The sequence below is a fragment of the Phycodurus eques genome, chromosome 16 (genome assembly GCF_024500275.1).
Source record: "Phycodurus eques isolate BA_2022a chromosome 16, UOR_Pequ_1.1, whole genome shotgun sequence".
NCBI lineage: Eukaryota > Metazoa > Chordata > Actinopteri > Syngnathiformes > Syngnathidae > Phycodurus > Phycodurus eques.
The window spans coordinates 10,490,575-10,514,091 of NC_084540.1; the positions used below are offsets into that span (position 1 = coordinate 10,490,575).

Consider the following 23,517-nt stretch of genomic DNA (forward strand, 5'->3'; position numbering starts at 1 on the left):
TTTTATATACATACAAACACATCCATCCATCCATCCATTTCCTGAGCCGCCTCTCCTCACTAGGGTCACGGGCATGCTGGAGCCTATCCCAGCTATCATCGGGCAGGAGGCGGGGTACACCCTGAACTGGTTGCCAGCCAATCGCAGGGCCAAACACATACATATTTGTCATATAATATACCTGTATATGATGATGCAGGCATGGATCTAATCATTTAAAAAACGACTAATGTTATGAATGGGATAATGCCATTATTACACATTTTTTCAAGTTTATCGTAATGTTTTGAATTTTAAAAATTAAATACAAAAGATTTTGAAGTTGTTTTGTCAGTTTTCATTCCACTGCTTTTACTGATGTTTTAGATTTTTGCCTTTGTTTCGTTGCAGTACCTGTATCGAGGTACTTTATGCAGCTATAGTATCGAAGTCAGAATTTTGTTACCGTGACAGCACTAGTCCACAGTATACCTTATTTTCCATAATTTTTTATTTTGGTAAATTTTCAATTACTACTGCATGCAACAATAAGGGCTGCAAATGACAATGACAATCCTTAATAAAACTTAACACAAATTGATCAGCTGTGTCAACTTCCGGCAGTCATTTTCTCAATTTAATGCAGCTTTAAAATCATCATGTATTTATTGCTTTTCTTTGTCCATTATGACCATAACTGAATATAAAGACGAAAGCTCTAAATTGGTATTGGTTATTAACATAATTTCCATGTGACATATTGATTGACTGATAATATCAGTAATCTTTAGTTGAAATACTGCTATTGATGCTGTACGTAATGTTATATACAGTTCACCTAACATTAACAATGGCTTTATAACTGATGAAGTTGCTTAACCTTTTCTTCTTTTTCTTGCCCCAATAATGATATAACCACTTTGTTAGAAGTCTGAGTTTGAAAATCTTCACATATCTGAAGTTCTAAGAAAAGTGCAGAATTATAGAAAAGTGTTCCCTGAGGCAGCTATAGCAGATATAAAATCCTTCTGTCATTTATATTCAGAGTTCTGGCTCAGCATTAAAAAATGGTAGTTCACCGAGAGGTCAACAATAAAATAAAAGGCTGACAAAATATTGGCACACAGCAGCCTAATGTGATTGCTACAATAGAAAGACATATAAATATCAGAGCACAGTGGAGGAATATTATTGATGTAACTCTATGTTGTTGCAATTACAGATACAAGTAATGGAAGTTGTATTTATGTTTTTGCGTAACTAATCTAAGAATGTTTGTGTGTGTTTTCTCTTTACCTTGGTCCACTTTTTCCAGAGTGGCAGGGTCCACCATAGTATGAAGCATCCCTGTGGACAGAGTAATGATTATGGGCTGGATTTAATACGTTAACACAAATGGTGAGGCATGTAAGACCCTTCCTGTGGTGGACATGTTTTGTCCTTGTCTCTTGAACTCATTTGCTCAATAACCTTCGTTTTTTTTTATGTGTGGCAGAGAACAGCATTGCATACAGGAGAAGTTTTGTGTTAGAAGTTAGGTTGAAGTGATGGCTGTTTTTTTCCCCCCATTTGCAATCAATAAAATGGAATTCAACATAATGTCAGTTCCTAACATAATAAACACTTTAGGGTCTCCATCTTAGTGCAGTGTTGTTTCTTACCCAGTAGAGAAGCTATAAAATGTATGGACACTTGGGGGTCCTGTTGGAGCAATTGTCTCAAAGCTCCAGGAGAACACTTCAGCAACGCACTGACAGCGGACAAGGCATAAGACTTCCTGACTGACTGTGAAAAACAGAGACCAAGGAATGGAACAGTCAATTATCAAAACGTTTAAGAAAGAAAACCCCACAAGGCCACTGAAATAACTTGAAACTGGCAAAAGTAATAAATAGATACATAGCTAAAAATAACTAATGACAATCAGGTATTGTTTTTTAATTTAGGCCCAGCAGAAATTGTTTAACCAATAATTTTGCCTGTACCTTCTGTTTCTCATTAAGTTAATGTTACTGTAATGTGATATCATTTTGTCAAGGCCCATTGCATTGGTTTGTTTACTTTAATATAATTCTATTGGGGCGGCACGGTGAAAGACTGGTTAAAGCGTCTGCCTCACAGTTCTGAGAAGCGGGGTTCAATACCCCCGCCTGTGTGGAGTTTGCATGTTCTCCCCGTGCCTGCGTGGGTTTTCTCCGGCACTCCGGTTTCCTCCCACATCCCAAAAACATGCATGGTAGGTTAATTGACAACTCTAAATTGCCCGTAGGTGTGAATGTGAGTGTGAATGGTTGTTTGTTTGTCTGTGCCCTGTGATTCCCTGGCAACCAGTTCAGGGTGTACCCCCCCTCCTGCCCAATGATAGCTGGGATAGGCTCCAGCACTCCCGCGACCCTTGCGAGGATAAGCGGCTCAGAAAATGGATGGATGGATAGTAACATTGCTACCATTGGCAGAAGAGTAAAAAAAAATGTTTGTCGCACCAAATTCACTAAATCACTGTAAAATCCCTTGTGTGTGTCGGGGTGGTGGTCTTCATTTAGAAAATAACAAAATCAGATGTTACTCACTGAAATATCATCACTTTCCAGCATTTCAATCACACAAGCCACACAGAGAAGCAGGCCCCCACCCTCTGCAGGTTCCAGGCGCCCACTCCATCTTGTGTCATGCCTGAAGTGAATCTTGTCATATATAATGTCCTTGCTTGCCATTTTGGTGATATCACATTCTAAATCACACACAAAACACAAAACGTACAGAATGTTCATTATTTTGAAAATAATTGGCAATGTTGCAATTACAGATGGTGAACCAAATGTTTAATTAGCGACAATCAAGCTAATGAAGCTCTTTTTACTAATAGTGTTATTAAAGTGTAAAGTGTTATTAAAAAAGACGTTATTTAGTTATGTTTTCCATTTTAATTATGTCCTTAAAACGCTTTATTCTTCACAATACTGAATTTTATATTTAATTATCGTAAATTACCTTTCTGTAAGAGCAGCCACAAAAGGATACGTGTGTAATAAATGCTAATGCTAGTTAGCTAATGGCTATAACGGCGCAGCTATGATGAGTTACATACAACACGCCCCCTTCATCTGCATGCCTACAGCAAGCTAAGCTAGGAGGGACAAAGTCGTTAGGGCATCCTTGTCTGTGTGTGTGTGTGTGTGTGTGTGCGTGTGTGTGTGCACGCGCGCGCTCGGAAAGAAAACCGACAGAAAAGTATGCTGGCACATTGTGCTGCATTCGGTTGCACATAACGGCGTACAATCACAACAAGAAAACTGGGAATAACCTTTCACAAGTAAAAATATTGTGTTTTGTTTTGTATTGATAGCACACGCTTTAGTGTTGAGAAAAAAAAGTAAACCTCGGAAAATAGGTTAAGAAATGTGAAATTCACGGCTTAATTTCAATGTCCATGCACTGACTTTGATGGGAACGTTAACCCTCCCAACATGGCCCGTACGTAGGCACGTCAATTAGCCGGGTTGCACAGTGCACGAGCTTGTCGTCGTAACACGTATGCCCACGAGTTTGAACACAAAACTTTATTGATAGGAACAATCGTGTCTACGGTTGTTTTTACATGCAAATGCTACAGAAATTATTTTAAAAGTGAATTATTTGTTGTCTGGGCTCATCACTTTAACAAAGACATCAGATAGCTCAAGTCTTTGCGAGATCAAGAAAATGAAGTACAGAAGGTTGCCTGAAGGGGAAAGAAGGCAATAAATTACAACGACTTCAAAGTCTCTCATCCTCAGGGATTCATTACGTATATCAAAATACAAATGGACAACACTGGAAGTAAATATATGTAAAATTGTTAGACTTCTCTGCTACAATAAATTCACATGCACTGGTAAATACTGGTGTGGCATGGCTGCTTAGTACATCTGTCTCACAGTTCTGAGGACCCGGATTCAAATCTGGCCTCACTTGGGTGGAGTTTGCATGTTCTCCCTATGCCTGCGTCGGTTTTCTCCAGGTACTCCGGTTTCCTCCCACATCCCCAAAACATGCATTATCAGGTTAATTGAAGACTCTAAATTGCCAGTAGGTGTGAACATGAGTGCGAAAGGTTGTTTGTTTATATGTGCCCTGCGATTAGTTGCCGACCAGTTCAGGGTGTACTCCGCCTCTCGCCCAGAGTTAGCTGGGATAGGCCTGCGACCCGAGTGAGGATAAGCGGTATGGAAAATAAATGAATGAATGATAAATACTGGAACACCTGAACACTAATATTTAACAATAATTCCCTCCTTTATTTCAGAGTATGAGTTGGAACAAGCTATTATCTAAATAAATTGCTTGAAAATTAGAGTTATCTCAATTTAGTTTTAGTTTGAATAGACCAGTAAGAATACAGTAGTCCCCCCATAACCTGGTTTGTAGTGGGCTATAGCACAGTAGCACTTTTGTTTGTTGTTTGTTGGTCCATCGACGAAACAGCTGTTTTGTCATTTCTATTGCAACAAAAGGCAACCGCCGGAGCCAACATTCACAAACTGAATCTACGTCACTTAAAATATACCTTTCACATTACAATATAATTTCTCTCATAATCTCTTAAAAAATAAAAATAAACAATACATGATCCTCCCGCCCAAAGATAGCTGGGATAGGCTCCAGCACCTCCGTGACCCTAGTGAGGATAAGTGGTATAGGAAATGGATGGATGGATGGGCAACACATGATTGCTGATGCAGTTCTGCATGAAGATGTCAACACTTGGAAATGTAAAAATCTGTTTGGTCATACAATATGCAACTAGCTGTCTGTATGCATTTTTATAGTGCAGGAAGTGGTCACTGCCACCAGATAAGAAGGTGGGAATATTTCAAAGACTATATATTTTTTTGAACTGCCTTTGCATGGGCACAGTGATAGAAAGATCATGTTTTGTGGCCAACATCGCATTGAGATGTATGGATTCAGCTGGCAGCCAAACACGAAAACAAATGTGCAAACAAATAGCTTTACTTTTCTGTCACTTTGCTTGATATGGGCCACATCCTGTGTGCAACACAAAACGGCATTCACCTCTTTCTATTCACCTCTAGTGCATTTTCTCACGTCATCACTCTGCACATTCGTTGATGTGTGTAGTGTAGTTAGTCTTCACATCTTTTTAGCCAGAGAAATAAATTTTTTAGAATATGTAAAAATGTTGTATGTAAACCTACAATATAAACGTAAATCTGAAACAATGTTACCAGAGAAAATGCAGTATTGCGCATAATAAATAATAATTAACTACACAATCCAAACCAAGTTTAACACAACGCTTCTTCTAACTGTAATGCTGATATAACACATACCAGAGGAAGCATGGGGGATGGCGGAGTGGGGGTGGCCCAACTAGTAGGAGGGTCATAGGGGTGTGCTCTCATCCACCACCGAGATGCGTTCAGGTGCATCTCACCCACAGAGTGGAAAGATTCAAGGGGACATCAATGGATTATATCTGATCAAAAGATTGTTGTTCCCTAAAAAGGATGGCATTGAAGGAACAGTTTGGAATCTAAATGTTGGAAAGGTAAGCATGTCAACTAAATAATTTCCAATTATTATCTGTATTTCTATTTGTATTATTGGTAACCATGCCATTCAGATTAGACTCCAATGTATTTTGATGTGATGTTAGTCTAATAATAATAATTTCTATCTTTGCATTCCAGTGGCAAACACATCATCAAAACAACTGTCACAGTGATACATTTTCAGGTCGATAGAGGAAACAAATTTTGTTTTTTAATATCTCATATTCTTACATGAAGTTTTCACAGGAGTGTCAAACTCGACTTCATAGCAGGCCGCATGGTAGCTTTGGTTGCCATCAAGGGGGGTGGTTATAATGGTGCAACCACATAAAAGTAATCGGTATAAGTGTAACGATACATGTCCCTTGATTTTAAGTTACAGTTCACTTCACACTTCACATATGGTACAGTAAGGGATCATTCAAGGCAAAACACACTGCTTATGTTTTGTGTAAACAGGAACAGATATAATGACATTTAAAATGAAACATCAGCAGGTTAAACCTTTTCTTTTTAGAAAACTGCAACATCAATTGTTTGTCTTCTTTTTAGCATATGAAGGATTCAGACAAATGCAACAGTATTTATTTGGATAGTGTGTGTTATTATTATGCTTGACAAGACTAATATTGTTATGGTATTTGTTATTGGCTTGGCTACATCTGAAAAGCTGCTATGCTTTTTTTTAATGGCTATCCATATCATCTGCTAGCCAGAAGCTGAGCTGCACTGAATTCTTTTACGGACTAAGCATGGCCGAAGATGAGTGAAAGTTATACATAATTATTGTCCTTACTTTTCTTTCATTCATTGGATGGCATTAAGTTTACTTTACCAAAAAGCTAGCAAGAAAGCTACTTTAAATAATGCATCTATTCCTGGGGGATTATAAAGAATAAAAAAACATGTAAAAATATTTTTCTACTCAAGCTCCATTCAGCAAAGCGCAGTTTTGTCAACCCCGTAAAGCATGTTAGCCCCAGCAGAGATGGAAAAAGTACACATCATGTCACCACAAGCTGAGATGCAACAGAATTTCACATGAAAAACCTCAAAGGCCTCATGAAGGGTATTTGTCATGAGTCTTTGCTGCTCCTTTCTAAATATGCATTAATACACTATTCATGTTAGTGCTATTTTGCGAATCACAATTTGCGTACAGCTTTTCCTTCTCCCAGATGCTTTGCCTTCACTTATGTGTGATGCCTCAAAGCTAATCCCCCTCTCCCACTTGCCTCATCAGCACTTTAAAGCTGATGTAATGCATAATAAACAAACTGAGATAATCTTTACCAATAACAGTGGTTGTTATCACCCTTTGCTGTCACATGCCCACATCCTGGCATGTGCAGGTACTCTCCAAACAGGTACTCTCTGTTGTGTATCCCAGACAGAATTGGCAGCATGGGGGCCAAAACCTTCATATTCTGTCCTCAGATAGCACTGACAGAGATGTTTTAGTTTACACAAGGACAGCAGACTCCTTAGTCAACCCTACTTTGGGGAATTGGGAAAACATCTACTTTTCAGTCTTAGTGCAAAGCAATCAGATGTGAAAATCAATCCAAATTAAAGTCTAAAACAGAACAGAGAAAACAGAAAATGCCTTTAGGACATAGTTCAGATAGTAACAAGTAGAATACATTATTGGCTGGTATGCAATTGCGAGACAAGGAATAAAGATCAGTCGTCGCATGACAGAGTGTATGTGTCTGAATTAAAGGAACGCCAGTGGAATGGTAAGGTAACAAGGAGAGGCCGAGAATCTGCAGGAGATCAACTACTTGGGATCAAGTGTTCACATTAATTGGGAGACTGGAAGTGTCATGAATGGAACAGAGGATAGGACCAAAAAATGCACGACTCCACTACAAATGGACAGTTTCAAAAAAGAGAGGCTTAATATTCGGGCAGAGGTCGGTACACAGCAGGCAATCCGAAAAGCAGACGTGGAAACAAGGAATGCTGGAACGCGAAGACAAGGTACAACGAACTGGCGACTAGAAATAATGAGCAGGAGCAGGTGTCTACGAGACAGGGGGAAGACAACAACCAGAACACACACCCAAGTTTAAAAAGAGAGTCCAGGTAATATGGAGCGGCTGGAGAAAAGTGTGACCTGTGACAGAAGAGCACCAGCTAAAGTGAAAGGAAAGGTTTTTACGACAGTAGCGAGAGCAGCAATGTTGTATGGTTTGGAGAGGGTAGCATGACCTGAAGACAGAAGACATGAGATGGAGGTGGGAGAACTGAAAATTCTGAGAATCTCTTTGAGAGTGAGGAGGATGGACAGAAACAAGAATGAGCTCATTAGAGGGGCAACACAGACTAAAATATTTGGAAACAAAACTAGAGAGGCCAGACTGAAATGGTTTGGACATGTGCTGAGGAGGGACAGTGGATATGTCAATAGAGGGATGCTGGAAATAGAGCCGTCAGGTAGGAGGCAAAGAGGAAGACCAAACAGGAGATTTATGGCAGATAGCTGGAGTTTAGAGCAGAAAATACAGGGGACAAGCAGATAATACGCTGTTCCGACCTCTGAATGGGGTTAGGCCTGAAGGGAAAGAAAGAAAAAATGAAGAAGACTTGCTAAAGTGGAATACATTATCGCAAGCTTAATTTTACTCCAAAAACTATGAGGCAACGGGTTAGTGTAATGAAAAAGCTACAGATGTAATGATTAGTATCACTACTGTAATTAGAGTGAGGAATTATTCTCATAATGTAGGAAGCTCAAGCAGATGAACCTAAATAAAAACCCTAATTAGCTATAATGGAGTTAAGGTTAGCTAACTAGTACAGTGTGATTAGCCCCAAATTGTTTTTGGTTATGTTTTGTTGTTATACTGTATTACAACCCAAATTCCAATGAAGTTGGGACGTTGTGTTAAGCATAAATAAAAACAGAATAAAATCACGTTCAACCTATATTAAATTGAATACGCTACAAGACAAGATATTTAATGTTCAAACTGATGAACTTTATCGTTTTTAGCAAATAATCATTAACTTAGAATTTTATGGCTGCAACATGTTCCAAAAAAGCTGGGACAGGGACATATTTACCACTGTGTTGCATCACCTTTTCTTTTAACAACATTCAATAAACGTTTGGGAACTGAGGACACTAATTATTGAAGCTTTGTAGGTGGAATTCTTTCCCATTCTTGCTTGATGTACAGCTTCAGCTGTTCAACAGTCCGGGGTCTCCGTTGTTGTATTTTACACTTCATAATGTTCGACACATTTTCAATGGGAGACCGGTCTGGACTGCAGGCAGCCCAGTCTAGTACCTGCACTCTTTTACTACGAAGCCACGCTGTTGTAACACGTGCAGAATGTGGTTTGGCATTGTCTTGCTGAAATAAGGCGCCGGTTTGTGAGCTGAAAGGATTTTCAGAGAATATAAGACTCCTGTCATACAAAAGAAAAACACAATGTTTAAGAGATATACTGTTTAAATAAATACGTTCTGGCATTTGTCACGTAGTGTGGGAAACTTTTATCCAGTCACCCACCCACACATTAGCATCACTCTCTTAGTTGGTTGAAAATTAATTTGATGTTTGACGAATGTGTCCAAGGCTGACTGCATTCTTATTTTTATTCACCTCTTTTTATTTCTTACCTCTTTCCACACTTGTTGACTCATCTTTTCTTTTCTTTGTCCCCAAGTTTCTCTTTCTCACTTGTACTCACTTCTTTGTCCTGTCTCCCCCATCCATTTCTCTAAGGTTAGGGGCCCTAGTCGCTCAAACTATGAACTAAAAACAGCCATCTTCGCTCTCCCCAGCCACTTTCTGTCTTCTTGTTCTCCCCCTGCTTATTCTCCTCTCCACCGGCTTTGTCATGTCTGTATCCACGAGGAACCCAGCACATCGCCGGCGCTCTTTCGGTCCTGTCTCACCCAAGCGGATCTATAGAAACCTGTCAGTCAGGCTAAGGGGAGAAGAGTCATCTGTCAGCGGGGGAGCAGACACACCCAATCGCCTTGGAAAATCTGCAGATGCAGTAAGATATTTATTTTAGGTGTTGATCACTGTGTGTTGTTACCTGTCCTTAGGTGGAGGAGCACTCTGTCAAACTTTATATTGCCTCTGCGCCCTTATGACTTTCCCAGGCTCGACTGATGCTCAGAATTATAATTTGACAAACTGTATCTGTCTCTGCCCAATTCACACACTATATTCGGTCCAGAAGTATTTGGACAGTGACCAAGTGTTTATGATTTGACCTCTATGTACAATTACAATGGATTTTAGATAAAACAATCCACATTAATATTTTTAATCCAGTCAACACTTCAACCCCATGTTAATTGTTGATTGCTTCATTGTGGTGGTATATAGAGGCCAAATAATTAAAACTGTCACTGTTCAAATACTTTCTGATAAAGCTTTTGCGCTGACCCAACCAGCTACTACTTTTGACTGTGCCATCTTCTTGTGACCCCATTAGTACAAGAGCTTGTGGGATGCGGTGGAGAATGAAGACACATTGGCCGTACAAAGTCTGCTCTCCCGAATCCGCAACAACTGTGCAGGAGGTGGAGGAGGAAGCATGTGGGAGAGAGGAGAAAAGAAAGACAGGGACTGGGAGAAAGAGCGGGAGAGGGGGGTGAACAGAGTGAGTGAACAGGGCCTTGTCCCCTTGGATGTGGCTGCCCTTACCCACAATTCCCCTCTGCTCCATGTGCTGGCAAAGGCTGGCGCTAGGCATAACCCGATTTGTAAGTACTTTGTTTCAGAGTGTCATGACTTGTTTAGAAGAAACAATATAATGCTAATCGGAAATAAACCAACGACATTATGACCACTTGCACAATGAAATCCAAAGCAAAATTCAAAACCAACATAAGGGCTGCATCAGAGATATAGAAATACTGTATAATAGTATTGTTTTAGATGTGTTTGTAAAATGTGGTCACCCATTTGACCAAATTAAGAGCAAAATATAAGACCACACCTCTCAGATTGATGCATTGCAGTTCTACACCACAGCAAATTACAAACATAATGATAAGCACATTGTTAATGTTTGGCACAGTTTTTGTTTTGGCTCACAGTAGATTGTGCAAGTGTACCTAATGAAGTGCGCAGTGAGTGAATATGAATTGCTTGTGGTGATCAGACCATTGTCTAATATGACAAAGTGGGTGATTTCATTCAAAGAAGAAACAAAATGAAAATTTAAAAAAACAATCAGTTTTTTCTGCATTAGGAGAGATGAACGAATATAGATAGAAGAAGCCAGACAGAACTACGACAAACAGAAGGTGACACAAAGGGAAAGGAAGTTAAAGTGCTTATAATGACATATACAAAGCCAAATCAACCTAACCCTAATGTTTTACTCCAAGATTTCAAATAAGAATTCTCCAAGGGCTTTTTAGTGCAAACCATTATGAAAGTAAATAGGCCTACTTCAGTGCTAGTAAAAGCCCAAATACACAAACATAAAAATCATTTACTGAGCGCTGTTTCATTGAAGGTACTATGTTAAAATTCAGTGCTTGAATATAAATCATATTTAAGATGAAGATTGACAATTACTGTACTATTTGTATTGCATGACTGTTAGTGTGCAGACCAGCAGAATGGGCACGGAAGCTTGATGATCTTGTGGCGTTGGCGAAAGAAAGGGTGGATGAGAGGAAGCAGGAGTTATTGACGAAGGCTGGGGCAGGGTCCCATGCACAGGCTGATGTCCATAGACAAATCAGACTCTGGAGCCTCAGACTGCAACTGTACTGCCGGATGAAGGAGAATTTCAACCACACAGGTCAGTGGTCTGTAATGGATTTTAGGCATTACATGCATTTTCATTCTTTTAAAAATGTACAACCCAATTCATAAGACATTGGGACGTTGTGGTAAACATAAATAAAAACAGAATACAATGATTTGCAAATCATGTTCAACCTATATTTAATCGAATACATTATAAAGACAAAATATTTAATGTTCAAAAACTGATAAACTTTATTGTTTTTAGCAAATAATCATGAACTTAGACGTTCCAAAAAAGCTGGGACAAGATCATGTTGACCACTGTGTTACATCACCTTTTCTTTTAACAACATTCAATAAACGTTTGGGAATTGAGGACACTAAATATTGAAGCTTTGTAGGTGGAATTCTTTTCCATTCTTGCTTGATGACCGTAGATGATGATATCCCTAAATTCCTTGCAATTGTACGTTGAGGAACATTGTCCTTAAACTGGTCGACTATTTTCTCACGCACTTGTTCATAAAGAGGTGAACCTCGCCCCATCTTTGCTTGTGAATGACTGAGCAATTCAGGGAAGCTCCTTTTATACCCAATCATGGCACCCACCTGTTCCCAATTAGCCTGTTCACCTGTGGGATGTACCAAACAGGTGTTTGATGAGCATTCCTCAACTTTCTCAGTCTTTTTTACCACCTGTCCCAGTTTTTCTGGAACGTGTTGTAGCCATAAAATTCGAAGTTAATGATTATTTGCTAAAAACTTAAAGTTTGTCAGTTTTAACATTAAATATCTTGTCTTTGTAGTGTATTCAATTAAATATAGGTTGAACATGATTTGCAAATCATTGTATTCTGTTTTTTTATTTATGTTTAACAGAAAATCCCAACTTCATTGGAATTGAGTGTATTTGAATTGAAAGAAATAATATTCTTCCAAATTCCAACTCCCATTCACTGTCAGTCTCAAAATGACCTTGTTTTTATCTTCGAGGTTGTTACAATACTACCTCTGTATGAGCCTGCCTTGACTCTCGCTTTCCTCTTACAAGCAATTACCTGACAGTTTTATGGGCATGTTGTTAGTGTCAAAGTAAAAATTTCAGGCTCAACTTTTAAGATGGGCGGGACGGTGACCGACTGGTTAGAGCGTCTGCCTCACAGTTCTGAGGACCGGGGTTCAATCCCCGGCCCCGCCTGTGTGGAGTTTGCATGTTCTCCCCGTGCCTGCGTGGGTTTTCTCCAGGCACTCCGCTTTCCTCCCACATCCCAAAAACATGCACGGTAGGTTGATTGACAACTCTAAATTGCCCATAGGTGTGAATGTGAGTGCGAATGGTTGGTTGTTTGTATGTGCCCTGCGATTGGCTGGGAACCAGCTCAGCGTGTACCCCGCCTCCTGCCCGATGATACCTGGGATAGGCTCCAGCACGCCCGTGACCCTAGTGAGGAGAAGCGGCTCAGAAAATGGATGGATGGAACTTTTAAGATGCAAGATGCAAAATAAAACTATCTCCAATTTAAAATTCCCTGGCCAACATAAGATTAAAAAACTCTCGCTATAAATGCGTGTGTGTGTACGCGTTTTGTTGTTGTTGTTTTTTTTTTTTAAGCGGACTGTTTAATCTTTCTACTCTGGGTCAAACAATGTTCAGAATAGAGAAAACCCACTTTGACTGAAGAATTTATTACTATTGCTAAGATTACCATAATAATATCTATCTATCTATCTATCTATCTATCTATCTATCTATCTATCTATCTATCTATCTATCTATCTATCTAGCTATAATTTTTGCTCATTTAAAAAGTATATATTTCGTTCTTTTTTCTTTTATTTACTTCTTTATGTTCTTTTTGTGGTTTAAAACAAAATAATGGCCGTCAATTATCTACAGATATTTGCAATTCACAGTCTGGCCCGGTCCCTGTTCCCTGCAAATGGCGGGGGTCCACTGTAATACAACACTGCCAGTTATGCCAGTTCAATATTGCTCATCATAAACATTGTCTTGAGTGTATTTGAAATATTTTATCCAGAACTCCCAGGTCATCCATGTCAAGTATCCATAGTGGTGACCAGCACATCTTCTCTGTTTGTGGCAATCAAAGAGCCAGAAGGTGACTGCATGGGACTCATCACCTGCTACAAGGGTAGGTATTCACAGAAAATATTTTACTGGAATGTTTTTACACATTGGTAAAGTACAAACAGTAATCTGTCATTAAAATTGTTTTGGCTTCACAGTGGAATGGAGCACCTCAGCAAGCTTCAAGCGCATCCTTGGCTCAGCTCATGTAACAGAGACCAAGAATCCCTCTTATCTTATAAAGGGACTCACTGCTGTAAGACATCCGGTGTCTACTCTCTCTCTCTCTCTCTTGGTCTCCCTCTCTCTCTCTCTCTCTCTCTCTCCCCCTCCCTCTCTGCCCCTTCTCTGTCTCTGTTTCTCTCTCTCTCAACATCCACTTCTGTCTCTCTGTCTCTCTCTCTCTCTCTGTCTCTCTCTCTCTCTCGGGCTCACACACACACACACACACACACACACACACACGCACACACAAACACACACAAGAAATACCCATATGGATGTACATGTACAGCAAATGAAAACTTTAATTATGTGCACACAGTATAATGCACATACTATGGGCTTGACCCAAACACATTGTATTTATCATTACGATCTACTGTGGTAAACTGTTTCTACTTTATCTATAACACTTATTACCCAACTGCCATACTTAACCAGATTAAGTAACAATGAAAGTGATTTCTTTATCTTGGAATAGACACTTTGGACAGGTCTTGCAATGTAATAATTTGGAACATCTTCAAATGCAGGGAGTGCATTACTTTGTCAGGGCGAGTGCCTACAATGTGAAAGGATGGGGCCTACCTCAAAGCTCTATTCCAGTCAGCGATGCACCCTCCAGTAAGTACTGTATGTTAAACCTTGATGAACATTTTAAAAAGGCTCTATTCTTTTTCTCCTTCTGCATAAATTACCATCAGCCTTGATGTAACAGTGGTAGAATCAACTCATAGCGGGTAGATTACTGAATTATTAAAATGTGGAGGCTTAAAGTTGTCACTGTGGGATTTGTGCCATTGCTGCTGTGAGGTTGAATTATCATTTATTGATGGATGTAACTTTCCCCTCCTACCGTGAAATGATGCCATGGTATAAGTGATGTTCTTTGTTAACAGTTTTTCTCAATTGCAAAGACACTTATCTAGTAACCCTCCACTGTAAACACAAAACCAATTTTCAAACTACAATCACAAAACCCCAGACTCCTCCTGCAAAACCAAACTATTGCCTCAAAATAGACACCGAGTCAATCAACATGAAAACACCACTGAACAGTTAATGCACACAACATAGAAAAAACGGAAAACGCAATGATTATATCATAATAATAGAAAAGCATTTTGCAAAAAAAAGAAATTCCTGTTTAGCACTTATTAGTAAACACCACACACACATGCACACAATGTACTCGGCTTACAAGTATAATGGAAAATGGATGTTCTGAAACACCTTTATGTGTACAGCACTTTATAGTCATACTGTAAACATGTACGGATGAAAAAAGCAATTAACATATTATTTTATATCACAAAAGCCTGGCATCTGAACAGGAGCGTGTGGATTTTTATATCCACTTTAAATTACACCAATTATTTTTAATTTGAATTTGAATTTACAGCATGAATCAGTATTGATACATTCGCAGGTGCATAGATGATCGCCAATGAAATCAGGGTTCATTGCCAAGATATAAAGAGGCTACCCTTAAGATTTCCCTGAAGTTGTTGGTGTATTGAACGTGTTTCCCTTATTGTATAAGTCTTTTTGTTCCTTTGCAGGTTGGAGAGAGTGCAATGGTGTGAAGTCGCAGTACAGAAACCATGAGGCCCTAGTGAGGAAGCTTCTGGAAGATGCCGGAGAGCCTCATAACAGAGGATACTACAAAGGTAACACATCTTTGCTAGTACAACTGCGGTATGCCAATTCGCCACAAAGAAGTCTCAGTCCTAGTCAAAGGCTTCATGCATGCACAATAAATCAAATGAAAAATAGCGACATTTTCTGTTGCTTCGCAGAGAGCCCTAAACCTCAGAGTCCCAACATGCGTCTGTCGATATCTCGGGGCATCAAACAACTGTTCCAGTCTGCTACCAAGTTTGTTCGTCTCTTACAAAGGTAACTCTCAATCTTGCTTGCCTTTCTCAGTTTACCTTACTGGCAGTTATAGATTCAATATGCTGTAATTACACCAGTGAACTGTTTCTTATTTAGTGGATATTGAACCAGAAGCAGCCTGAAGATCAGTGACAATTTATTTTGAGCACCATCATGCTGGCTGAAATCAATGTAATGTTCGAGTGACTGCTAAAAGCATCCTGATGCCATTATCTTCTAGTCTTTTAGTTAACAAGATTATTGCAGAGGCACGACCCTAAACATTTTTACCTGTTAGCAATCTACCTATGGGATAATTTGGTCAAGGCATTCAATCGCAATATTCGATGTCATGACAGTCAAAACGATATTGTCATGACAACAGAGTCAGTGAACCACAACTCTGGACCTCATGAGGATCATCAATGCTTGATCCATTGCCTGTGGGCAGGAATGTAGCCTGCAAAATGTCACATGAGTCCATCATAGCTATTCTAATATTTCTGTCTGGAAGTAATCATGCACTTTTGTCAGATGGCATATTTGGAAAATCTACTAATTTGCATTAAGTGTGGTTACATTTATATTGGCTAGTTTATCTTTCTGAAATCCTTTGTCTCTCTCACTTAATTTTGCTTTAATGTTAGGGGTGTGTACTTGGCAACTGTGTTCTACCACAAGGAAAACATCCTCGTGACAGCTGAAGATCAACTCCCACTGGTGGAGATCCAGTGCTGCTCAACCACTCTCACCCCCAACTTTGTTTGGTTTGCCAAGGTGATCTCCTCGGGGACATGTGTAAACATATACCAACCACAATATTATGACCAGCTACACAATATAATGAGATCCAATACAAGAGCCATATAAAACAAATTTTGACTTCACAAAGTTAACTAGACTAGCACTTATGTGCAGACCTCAACCAAGGTGAAAAAAAAAAAAAAAAAAAACCACATTTTCAGCTACTACCTGAAAGCAAGGCACAGTGTCTTCATAATGGCATGCAACTCCTGACAACATTAGTGTTACAGAATCCTCTGGTATGCATCTGTTGCACTCAATGATATGATGCGAGGTGCTGTCAGATTGTACAACGTTTCTGTTCAATACATCAGCCTCCTCTGAAGTCACATAGCAACGTGTGCTTGTAACCGAATGGACCTACATTTTTCTGCCCCAAAAATATTGTATCATATTGTCATTTATTGAGGAGACCTGACATTAGGAGATGAAAATTCATGTCTCCACATTTTTATTTGTATTTTCACCACCCACTCACAAAGTTCCATGGGAATTGGCTGTGTGTGTTTTATGTAAAAATTCTGACTAATAAACAACCCAACCAACTAGCAAGGGTGAACTCATTACCTCTCGCCTTGGCACATGTAATAATGTTCAGTTTCGATTGCACTTTCGCAGAGGAATTAATATAACAATATGATGGTTTTTGTTGGAGGTGCAGTAGGTGTAAAACTACTGTGTTGAAGTGAGAGGTGTGTAGATAAATTCAGTAATCAACCAATACAAATCACAACTACGATAATACACAGACTGTGAAATTAATATCTCTATGTCATAGAAAATTGATCATCATTATTCATGTAAAGGCAGCATTTTTGATACAGCTCTTGTAACAAATATCATTTAAATTCTGCAAGTAGTCATAATGGTGTGGCTTGTCAATGCACAGTATATCCCTATTGGAATGGAGTTAACACAAAACTATTAATTCTGATCAATTATTCAGTATGTGGGTTAGGTAACTCCATGCATGAACTGCAATTTAGAATGGGATGTCATCTGTTTTCGTACAGTTGTCCTGTGCGTGGCAGCAAGTGCCTTGGCTCCAGCAAGCGCTCTCCTCTGCTCATTCATCTTCCTCGTCCCTCCTACAGAACAGGCGCAATATTTTAAAAGCTGTCTCCCAGCTGCAGGTAGGGAGTTAAATTGCTAACACTGTATAATAATAAGAATTAAAATAGGTTAATTGCTATTTTAATTGCTTATTAACATATCTTCCTATTACCGCCTCACTTCACTACCCTATTGTAACTTTTTTTATTTTTTTAATTAATCCCTAAAAACCACGTTTATTCATCTGCACATTTACTACTCCGCCCTGCTTTGCTTCCAGTCTTCCTTGGGGACGATGGACCTTGGCCAAGTGTACTATGAACCACTCAAAGACCGACAAGGCAACATTTTACTTGTGACATTAAAGGAGTTCCCAAATGCTACCAGGTGAGTCCTGATTCCAACCAGACTTTTTTTTCCCTTTAAAAACATTGTCAGCAAAATAGTTTTAAATTGCTGTTTGAAGCCTTGTTACATGTTGCCTGGATTTCTTTTTCAGGGCCAAAATGTGCTAGACTACACGATCGATCTACTTTTCACAAAAGGCAAGGGGAAAGAAATTGAATTGTTTCCTTATCAAAGCTGAGAGGCACTTTTGCTAAGCTTAAATATGAAATAAATTGAAGACTAGTACATGACAGCACATTAGAGTAAATCCTCAATATTTTACTGTACATTGTACAACCCCAATTCCAATGAAGTTGGGATGTTGTGTTAAACATAAATAAAAACAGAATACAATGAGTTGCAAATCATGTTCGACCTATATTTAATTGAATACACTACAAAGACAAGATATTTAATGTTCAAACTGGTAAACTTGATTCTTTTTAGCAAATAATCATTAACTTAGAATTTTATGCAACACGTTCCCAAAAAGTTAGGAGAGGGTCATGTGTTACATCACCTTTTCTTTTAACAACATTCAATAAACGTTTGGGAACTGAGGACACTAATTGTTGAAGCTTTAGAGGTGGAATTCTTTCCCATTCTTGCTTGATGTACAAGCTTCAGCTGTTCAACAGTCCGGGGTCTCCATTGTCGTATTTTACGCTTAATAATGCGCTACACATTTCCAATGATAGTACAGTACAGATAGTGTACAGATAGTGCAGCGTAGTGAGACTACTACAGTGAGTGCACGAGGAATATATAATTGGCCCGACAGAAATGTGACAACAAACTCAAGACAAAAAGACAAACAATTGCCAGCATATTGCAATGGAATTGGAGGTTCGGTGTTTAAGAAGTTGATTGCAAGAGGGAAGAAGCTGTCTGAATGTGTCATGAACGGAACAGAGGATAGGACCCAAAAATGCACGACTCCAAAACAAATTGACAGTTTCAAAAAAGAGAGGTTTAATATACGGGCATAGGTCGTTACACAGGCAGGCAATCCAAAGAAGGAAACAGTATCCAAAAACATGAGGAAAAAAGGCGAGGTCGATAATCGGAACAGGGTCTAATCTTACTGTGAGTCTCTGACGTGGAAACAAGGAATGCTGGAACGCAACGACAAGGTACAACGAACTGGCGACGAGAGAGAATGAGACACGAGGTTAAATACAAGGGGTAATTAGGGTGAACGAGGCACAGGTGGTGAAGATGCTCTCAGGAGCACGTGTGTGAAACAGGGGGAAGACAAAAACCGGAACACACACCCACGACAGAATGTCTGCTAGTTCAAGTTTCTAGTTAGATCGGTAGCGCCTACCTGAGGGAAGGATCTGGAAGAGCTGGTGACTGGGATGTGGAGGGTCCGAGAAGATTTTGCACGCTCTTGTCTTAGTTCTGGCAGCGTGCAAGTCCTCAAGCGTGGGTAGGGGTGTACCGACAATCCTTTCAGCAGTTTTGATTGTCCGTTGCAGTCGGAGTTTGTCCTTTTTTGTAGCAGCACCAAACCAGACTGTGATGGAAGAACACAGGACTGATTTGATGACCACTGTGTAGCACTGCCTCAGCAGCTCCCGTGGCAGGCCGTGCTTCCTCAGAAGCCGCAGGAAGTACATCCACTGCTGGGCCTTTTTGAGGATGGAGTTGATGTTGATCGCCCACTTCAGGTCCTGAGAGACTGCAATTCCCAGGAACTTGAAGGTCTCGACAGTTGACAAAAGGCAGCTGGGCAGCGTGAGGGGCAGCTATGGCGAAGGATGCCTCCTGAAGTCCACGATCATCTCTGCAGTCTTGAGCGTGTTCAGCTTCAGGTTGTGTCGGCCGCACCACAGCTCCAGCCGTTCCCCTTCCAGTCAATATGCATACTCGTCACCGTCCTTGATGAGGGCGATGACAGTGGTGTCGCCTGCAAACCTCAGGAGTTTGACAGCCGGATGCGTTGAGGTGTAGTCGTTCGTGTAGAGAGAGAAGAGCAGCGGAGAGAGGACACAACCTTGGGGTGCCCCAGTGCTGATGCTGCGTGTGGATGAGGTGACCTCCCCCAGCCTCACCTACTGTGTCCTGCCCGTCAGGAAGCTGTAAATCCACTGGCAGATGGCAGGTGAGACGCTGAGCTGGAGAAGCTTGGAGGAAAGGAGTTCAGGGATGATGGTGTTGAACGCTGAGCTGAAGTCCACGAATAGGATCCTCGCATAGGTCCTTGCACTGTCGAGGTGTTCAAGGATGAGGTCCATGTTGACAGGCATCATCCGCAGACCTGTTTGCTCGGTAGGCAAACTGCAGGGGGTCCAGCAGGGGACCTGTGACGCTCTTGAGGTGGTCCAGCACGAGACGTCCTTTGAACGTCCAGCACGAGACGTTCAAAGGACTTCATGACCACAGATGTCAAGGCGACATGCTGTAGTCATTTAGACCAAAACCTTCAAAACCTGTATGTACCTTTCAGCATTAATGGTGCCTTCACAGATGTGTAAGTTACCCATGCCAGTGACACTAACACAGCCCCATACCATCACAGATGCCGGCTTTTGAACTTTGCGTCCATAACATTCCGCATGGTTCTTTTCCTCTTTGGCCGGGAGGACACGACGTCCACAATTTCCAAACACAATTTGAAATGTGGACTCGTCGGACCACAGAACACTTTTCCATTTTGCATCAGTCCCAGAGAAGCCGGCAGCATTTCTGGGTGTTGTTGATAAATGGCTTTTGCGTTGCATAGTAGGGTTTCAAGTTGCACTTATGGATGTAGCGCCGAACTGTATTTACTGACATTGGTATTCTGAAGTGTTCCTGAGCCCATGTGGTGATATCCTTTACATATTGATTTCGGTTTTTGATGCAGTGCCGTCTGAGGGATCGAAGGTCACAGGCATTCAATGTTGGCTTTCGACCTTGCCGCTTACATGCAGTGATTTTTACAGATACTCTGAACCTTTTGATGATATTATGGACCGTCGATGATGAAATCCCTAAATTCCTTGCAATTGTACGTTGAGGAACATTGGCCTTAAACTGTTCGACTATTTTCTCACGCACTTGTTCACAAAGAGGTGAACCTCGCCCCATCTTTGCTTGTGAATGACTGAGCCTGTTTAACATGATTTGCAAACCATTGTATTCTGTTTTTATTTATGTTTAACACAACGTCCCAACTTCATTGGAATTGGGGTTGTTTTACTCAGAGAGGGTGTGAGCAGCATTGGGATGACATCACTAATGTTAATTGTAAATTGTAAATATTATTTTAGTGCTTTGAGTAATGACACAGAATCATTGTCAGATCATTGCTTTTTGTCCATCTCATGTTTAATTTTTTTTTACATCAAAGTGAAAAAATCTAATCCAAAAAGATAATTTTTGTTGTTATGTCCAGCTTCTTCTTTTCTTTCTTTCTTTTCTTCTTTAGGGTCGCCACAGCGTGTTATCCTTTTCCATGTAAGCCTATCTCCTGCATCCTCCTCTCGAACACCAACCGCCCTCATGTCTTCCCTCACGACATCCATCAACCATCTCTTTGGTTTTCGTCTAGCTCTCTTGCCTGGCAGCTCCATCGTCATCATCCTTCTACCAATATACTCACTATTTCTCCTCTGGACATGTCCAAACCATTGAAGGCTGCTCTCTCTAACTTTGTCTCCAAAACTTCAAACCTTAACTGTGCCTCTGATGAGCTCATTTCTAATTTTATCCAACCTGGGCACTCCGAGAGCGAACCTCAACATCTTCATTTCCGCCACCTCCAGCTCTGCTTCCTGTTGTCCCTTCAGTGCCACTGTCTCTAATCCGTACATCATAGCTGGCCTCACCACTGTTTTATAAACTTTGCCCTTCATCCTAGGAGAGACTCTTCTGTCGCATAACACACCTGACACCTTCCTCCACCCGTTCTAACCTGCTTGGACCCGTTTCTTCACTTCCTGACCACACTCACCATTGCTCTGTACGGTTGACCTCAAGTATTTAAAGTCCTCCACCCTTGCTATCTTTTCTCCCTGTAGCCTCACTCTCCCCCCACCACCCCTCTTATTCATGCACTTATATTCTGTCTTACTTCGGCTAATCTTCATTCCTCTGCTTTCCATTGCATGCCTCCATCTTTCTAACTCTTCCTCCACCTGCTCCCTGCTTTTCACTGCAGATCATCTGCAAACATCATGGTCCACAGGGATTCCAGTCTCACCTCATCTGTCAGCCTATCCATCACCACTGCAAACAGGAAGGGGCTCAGGGCTGATCCCTGATGCAGTCCCACCTCCACCTTAAACTCGTCTGTCACACCTACAAAACACCTCACCACTGTTCTGCTGTCCTTGTACATGTCCTGTATTATTCGAACATACTTCTCTGCCACTCCAGACTTTCGCATGCAGTACCACAGTTCCTCTCTGGGTACTCTGTCATAGGCTTTCTCTAGATCTACAAAGACACAATGTAGCTCCTTCTGACCTTCTCTGTACCTTTCCAACAACATCCTCAAGGCAAATAATGCCAACATCCTCAAGGCAAATAATGCCTTGGTGTATTTTCCTGCCAGAAAATACACCAAGTACTCTCCTGCCTGCCTCTCTGATCACCTTGGCTGCAGTGGTCCAGTCTTATGGAAGTTCCTCCTGTCCACCGAGAGCCTGTCTCACCTCTTCCCGAAAAGCTGCACAACACTCGTCCTGTCTCAGCTTCCCCTACACGGTTTTCTGCTCTGCCTTTGTCTTCCTAATCTTCCTCCCCAGTCATCTTACACACCACCATCCTATGCTGTCTAGCCACACTCTCCCCTAACCCTACCTTGTGGTCAGTAACCTCCTTCAGAATACATCGTCTTCACAAGATGTAATCCACCTGTGTGCTTCTACCTCCGCTCTTGTAGGTCACCCTATGTTCATGCCTCTTCTGGTAAAAAGTGTTCACTACAGCCATTTGCATCCTTTTTGCAAAGTCTACCACCATCTGCCCCTCCAAGTTCCTTTCCTGGATGCCGTACTTACCCATCACTTCTTCATCACCCCTATTTCCTTCACCAACATTTCCATTACAATCTGCACCAATCACGACTCTCTCTCTGTCTGGGATGCTCAGAACTACTTCGTCTAGCTCCTTCCAGAATTTCTCTTTCACCTCGAGGACACATCCTACCTGTGGGGCATAGCCACTAATCACATTATACATAACACCCTCAATTTCAAGTTTCAGCCTCATCACTCAATCTGATACTCTTTTCACCTCCAAGATATTCTTAGCCAACTCTTCTTTTAAAATAACCCCGACTCCACTTCTCTTCCCATCTACACCATGGTAAAATAATTTAAACCCTGCCCCTAAACTTCTATCCTTACTGTCTTTGCACCTGGTCTCCTGGACACAAAATATATCAACCTTTTTCCTAATCATCATGTCAACCAATTCCCGATATTTTCCTGTCATAGTCCCAACATTCAAAGTTGGGACATTCAGTTCAAGGCTCTGTGCTTTCCTCTTCTCTTTCTGCCGAAGAACCCGCTTTCCACCTCTTCTTCTTTGACTTCGACCCACAGTAGCTGAATCTCCACCGGCGCCCTGCAGGTTGACGGTGCCGGTGGCGGACGTTGTTAACCCGGGGCACGACCGATCCGGTATGGAATTCTTTGGATAAATGCTCATATTTGTTTGGCAAAGTTTTAAACCGGATGCCCTTCCTGACGCAACCCTCTGCATTTTTCCGGACTTGGGACCGGCCTGCAGTTTGCACTGGCTTGTGCCCTCCATAGGACGGCATTTTTTTATTGTTATGTCCATGCATACACAAAATTAGATTTGTCTATTTAACTCATGTCAC

The 23,517-nt window shown here is 40.8% G+C and overlaps 2 protein-coding genes across 8 annotated transcripts in view; one reads left to right on the top strand and one right to left on the bottom strand.

Moving 5' to 3' along the window:
• Window positions 1-2,693, bottom strand: part of LOC133415102 (meiosis inhibitor protein 1) — a 60,249-nt gene extending 57,556 nt beyond the window's left edge. Inside the window, exons 1-3 of the mRNA XM_061700929.1 lie at window positions 2,550-2,693; window positions 1,641-1,764; window positions 1,276-1,326 (exon numbers count right to left, since the gene is read on the bottom strand). Of these exons, the coding sequence (XP_061556913.1) occupies window positions 1,276-1,326; window positions 1,641-1,764; window positions 2,550-2,693 (319 nt within the window). The remainder of the gene's footprint in view (window positions 1-1,275; window positions 1,327-1,640; window positions 1,765-2,549) is intronic.
• Window positions 2,694-5,405: 2,712 nt separating this feature from the next.
• Window positions 5,406-23,517, top strand: part of LOC133414583 (ankyrin repeat and fibronectin type-III domain-containing protein 1-like) — a 34,329-nt gene continuing 16,217 nt past the window's right edge. For 4 of the 7 annotated variants that reach the window (XM_061700037.1, XM_061700040.1, XM_061700042.1 and 1 more), the window contains exons 1-12: window positions 5,406-5,530; window positions 9,213-9,548; window positions 9,996-10,266; window positions 11,118-11,318; window positions 13,306-13,419; window positions 13,514-13,611; window positions 14,111-14,201; window positions 15,140-15,247; window positions 15,377-15,476; window positions 16,103-16,232; window positions 17,273-17,392; window positions 17,593-17,699. In XM_061700037.1, the coding sequence (XP_061556021.1) occupies window positions 9,387-9,548; window positions 9,996-10,266; window positions 11,118-11,318; window positions 13,306-13,419; window positions 13,514-13,611; window positions 14,111-14,201; window positions 15,140-15,247; window positions 15,377-15,476; window positions 16,103-16,232; window positions 17,273-17,392; window positions 17,593-17,699 (1,502 nt within the window). In that variant the 5' untranslated portion in view covers window positions 5,406-5,530; window positions 9,213-9,386. The remainder of the gene's footprint in view (window positions 5,531-9,212; window positions 9,549-9,995; window positions 10,267-11,117; window positions 11,319-13,305; window positions 13,420-13,513; window positions 13,612-14,110; window positions 14,202-15,139; window positions 15,248-15,376; window positions 15,477-16,102; window positions 16,233-17,272; window positions 17,393-17,592; window positions 17,700-23,517) is intronic. The other 3 variants (XM_061700038.1, XM_061700039.1, XM_061700041.1) reach the window with 3 other exon arrangements.